The 3712-nt window shown below is 34.5% G+C and overlaps 1 protein-coding gene across 1 annotated transcript; it reads right to left on the bottom strand.

Moving 5' to 3' along the window:
* Window positions 1–1850: 1850 nt before the first annotated feature.
* LOC142614225 (protein ELC) lies at window positions 1851–3016 on the bottom strand. Its single transcript, XM_075786792.1, has one exon. The coding sequence runs from the start codon at window positions 2868–2870 to the stop codon at window positions 1878–1880; it is 993 nt and encodes a 330-aa protein (XP_075642907.1). The 5' UTR covers window positions 2871–3016; the 3' UTR covers window positions 1851–1877.
* Between the last annotated feature and the right edge of the window lie 696 nt (window positions 3017–3712).

Genomic DNA, 3712 nt, shown 5'->3' with positions numbered 1-3712 from the left:
ACTAAATTACAATAAAACATAAATATTCATCTTTAAACTTCAAAGTTACCAACCAATACATGCTTAATATTTCTAGGATAAGGATAGTAATTTCATTCTATGCCTCATTTCAAGGAGAAATCAAGTTATAAGCTCCAATAATAAGAGGTGAGGAATTAGTTACATATAAGCTATACTCTAAAAGAAATAGATACACCAATTTGTTGGAAAAATAGTATTAAGTAAATAAGGAATTGATGCTTAATTTGTTCACTTGAAGATGTTATTAAAAGTGATAAAAATCCTGAGTCCCACATAGGAAAGGAAAAAGATAATATATGAGTTTATATGCTCATGGGCCGGACATTGGATTGAGCTTTGACATATGTGTACTAGGCCCTCTTGTCTAAATAATAATTTTTATTATTTTATTTTTTGAGTCAATTAGTCTGTACACAACAATTTTATTTTGAATAGTGTGTCTATTCATTAACGTATATAAATTCATAGTCTCTCATCTATAAAAACTAACTATTTGGAAAAAACTCTCTTAGAGAGAAAATAATTTTCTGCATTCATTTGAGTCAAAGAGAGAGAAAGAGACATAGAGTAGTTCGTAGAATACGAGCCTAGTGTGTTTCTTCTTCATGCTGTAGATCATTTTATCTTGGGAAATAGACATCAGTGAGTCTCAAAACATCATAGATTGTGTGAGTGGCGAAATCTACTTTAAAAAGATTGTGTCAAACCCAAGACTTGATCTTAATCATTCATTCTTCACGCATTTGATTTGTAAGTTTTTAATTATTTGCAGATTTCTTCTTATATATATTGTATCTATTTATTGTGTTTGTCTACCACATCTATTTGTATTATTGCTTATATTTAGATCTATATGTTGTTCCTTTTGCTTTATTACAAAAGTAAATTGTTGAAATATAACCAACACACACACACACACACACACACACACACACACATATATATATATATATATATATATATATATATATATATATATATATATTTGGATTTAGAATAAGTACTCTCAACTCAAACTTTTTTTTTTATTCTTTACTTTCATCAAATATATACTTAGTGTGTGTTTAGATACCGCTTATTTACTGAAAACTGAAAATATATTGTTGAAAATAATAAAAAATTAATTTCTAAGTTACTGTTCACATAAGAAAACGCTGTCCACTTGTCTAAATGCACTGTTCATGTCCCATAAATAGTGCAAAAGGTGCAAGTCAAAAAAACAAAAGGCGTGAAACGCCAGACGCCACCGCTATCCGAACGGGGCTGTATATTCACTCTTCTTTCAGCAAAAGAGTTCGTTCTCCAGAGTCCAGACAATGTTTACCCTTTTGGGGCCATATGGTGGGCCTTTTAAATTTCTTGATTAGCAGTGTAGTCCTTAGATTTCTTATTCTTACTATTGCATCGTTCTCTCAATTTCATTTATTAAAAAAAAAAAAAGTAACTAGATCTAATATGAATTGGCCATTACAACATATATATAACTAAGTCATGTAAAACAAGTAATTTCTGCCAAGCCTTTGTCCTTTTTGTAGGTTCATTAGGGTTGTCATTGGTTACAACATCTAAGTTATCTTGGTAGGAATTTGATATCTTTATTTCCATGTTCACAACTCATTTATTTTTCACAGGGAATCGTGAATTCGTGATGTCTTTCTATGGGATTGCAAGGTCGTCGAATTCCACATTTTGTGATTGCTTAAGCCTTGAATCCAACATTTAGCCTTTGGTTAAAGTATACTTCACATTTAAGGACTACGTAGAGAATTAAAAAGGCAAAATTTAGTAATGTCCTATTAGACAAGTTATAGAGTCAACAACTCAGCATGTCAATGAATTATGTCGGAAACCTTTTATTAGTCACTTGCATAAATGTTGTGTCTGTGAAAGAATTGCTCTCTGGCCAATTTTCTCACTTGCCTAATGTATACATCAAAAGTCACCACACCTAGTTCAACTGCCTTATCCAATGCATATATCAAGTCCTCTATTGCCCCATCAGCAGCCAAGGAATCGAGCATCAAGTTGGACACCTTGCCAACAGCTTCAAATGCATCATCAATATCATCATCCTCTCCACCAGCTGTGGCAACAGCAGCTTTTGGTTCATGAACTCTCAACCAGTTCATTAGCACATCAGCTTCCTCAGTCAACTCCTTCACTTTTCCTTTCAAGGCCGATCTTTCACGGTCAAGCTCAAAAAATATACTTCTAGCAATATCAACCCTCTGGTTCATTACAGCTTGCATATTTGATAGCTCCTCTATTTCTTCCTCATTCTTGGCTGTTATGGCCACTATGTCATAGTGAATGGCACCAGTGAGTCTGTCTAGAGCCTCCATTTTTGATACAACAGACGGATGGGTGAAGCTAGAACTAGGTGAAGCACAGAACAAGGGATGGTCAATTGCAAAGAGTTTGACAAGGTTGTGCACAAAGTCAGTGAGGTTGCACCTTGGATGTTGCCAGGTTAGGAGGTATGCAGATTTGGTGGCACCAGAAGGGTCCACAAATGGATGGTTTGGATGAATTTTGGACATGGGGTTTGGTGTCACAAAAACTATAGGAGCCATGTAAGGATAATTTTCATGAAGCCAAATGGTGATTGCTATCGGAGCTGAGGAATGGGACACAAAAAGATAGCCATTTGCATTTAGAAGGTTCACAGTGGTGCCATCATTGTGATTGAAGGTATCAAATGAAGGGTTGAGAGTGGGATAATCTTGAAGTAGTGAAGTCAGGTGCTTTTTGATGATCCATTTTTGTTCAGGGTCTGAATACGATAGAGCAAGCGAGGTGGTGCAAGAAAGTGCAGAATCAATGAATTGGATTGAAGGTGGTGTTACCATTTTGAGAGAGAGAGAACTTTGGATGGCCAAAGATGAAATTTTGGTGTTTTCATGCCAAAATGTTAGCTTAAATCTTTTGTGATCTCATATGCGATCACTACGTAGAAAAAGACCAATTCTTGTTCATATAAAAAGACCATAAGGTTGGAGCCAATTATTGAAAAGTTATCAACAGGGTTTTAGTTGCTTGGAAGCCAAGTACTCTGTTGACCTGAGGAGGTTTCCTGCTTTCTCTCCCATTGAAAGTCATTGTTACCGCGTTAAAAAATTCATAAAATTCAATATTTTTAGATGTTTCTTGCTGCATCTTCTTTTTAATTTTTAACACTATTTTCCTGTAATTCATGAAAAGGATTTATTACAATAGCTAGTTATGGTAATGGGCGGTGCAGAATGGAGAATATTCTAAGCATGTGGGTTGAAATTTGGGGAGCCTTTTAATGATTCCTTCCTCACTAGCATTTTGTAGACTAAGAAAAGTGTATGACTTGGCAAAGCGTTTTCATCTAGACTTGACTTGGGACATATAACATCACTGTAGCCTTGCCTGCTCTGGTTGTTGAGTAGCTCTGACATAGTCCAACTAAAATGGTGCACTAATTAAAAACTATCGCATGGAAACATATCAATGAATGTATGAATACGTTGGCAGATTGAGATCCACATAGTAAGGTCAGCCTTATTTGTTAGAGTTTTCATAGAGAATAATATCGTAGTATTCTTAAACAGTGTAGTTTCGAAGATATCATTTATGTACGAATAGTGACAAGATATTTGTATGTTGGTGTAAAATGTTTTGTTTTTATTTGTTTTTATTTTTTTTTATAGAGAATCTAGTGTAA

The sequence above is a fragment of the Castanea sativa genome, chromosome 10 (genome assembly GCF_040712315.1).
Source record: "Castanea sativa cultivar Marrone di Chiusa Pesio chromosome 10, ASM4071231v1".
NCBI classification, from domain to species: domain Eukaryota; kingdom Viridiplantae; phylum Streptophyta; class Magnoliopsida; order Fagales; family Fagaceae; genus Castanea; species Castanea sativa.
The sequence above is the reverse complement of the archived record's forward strand: the minus strand, read 5'-3'. Positions and strand labels throughout refer to the sequence as shown.

What these genes read in the sequence shown, in the direction of transcription:
- LOC142614225 (XM_075786792.1), bottom strand. Translation starts at nt 2,870, where the DNA reads ATGGTAACACCACCTTCAATCCAATTCATTGATTCTGCACTTTCTTGC.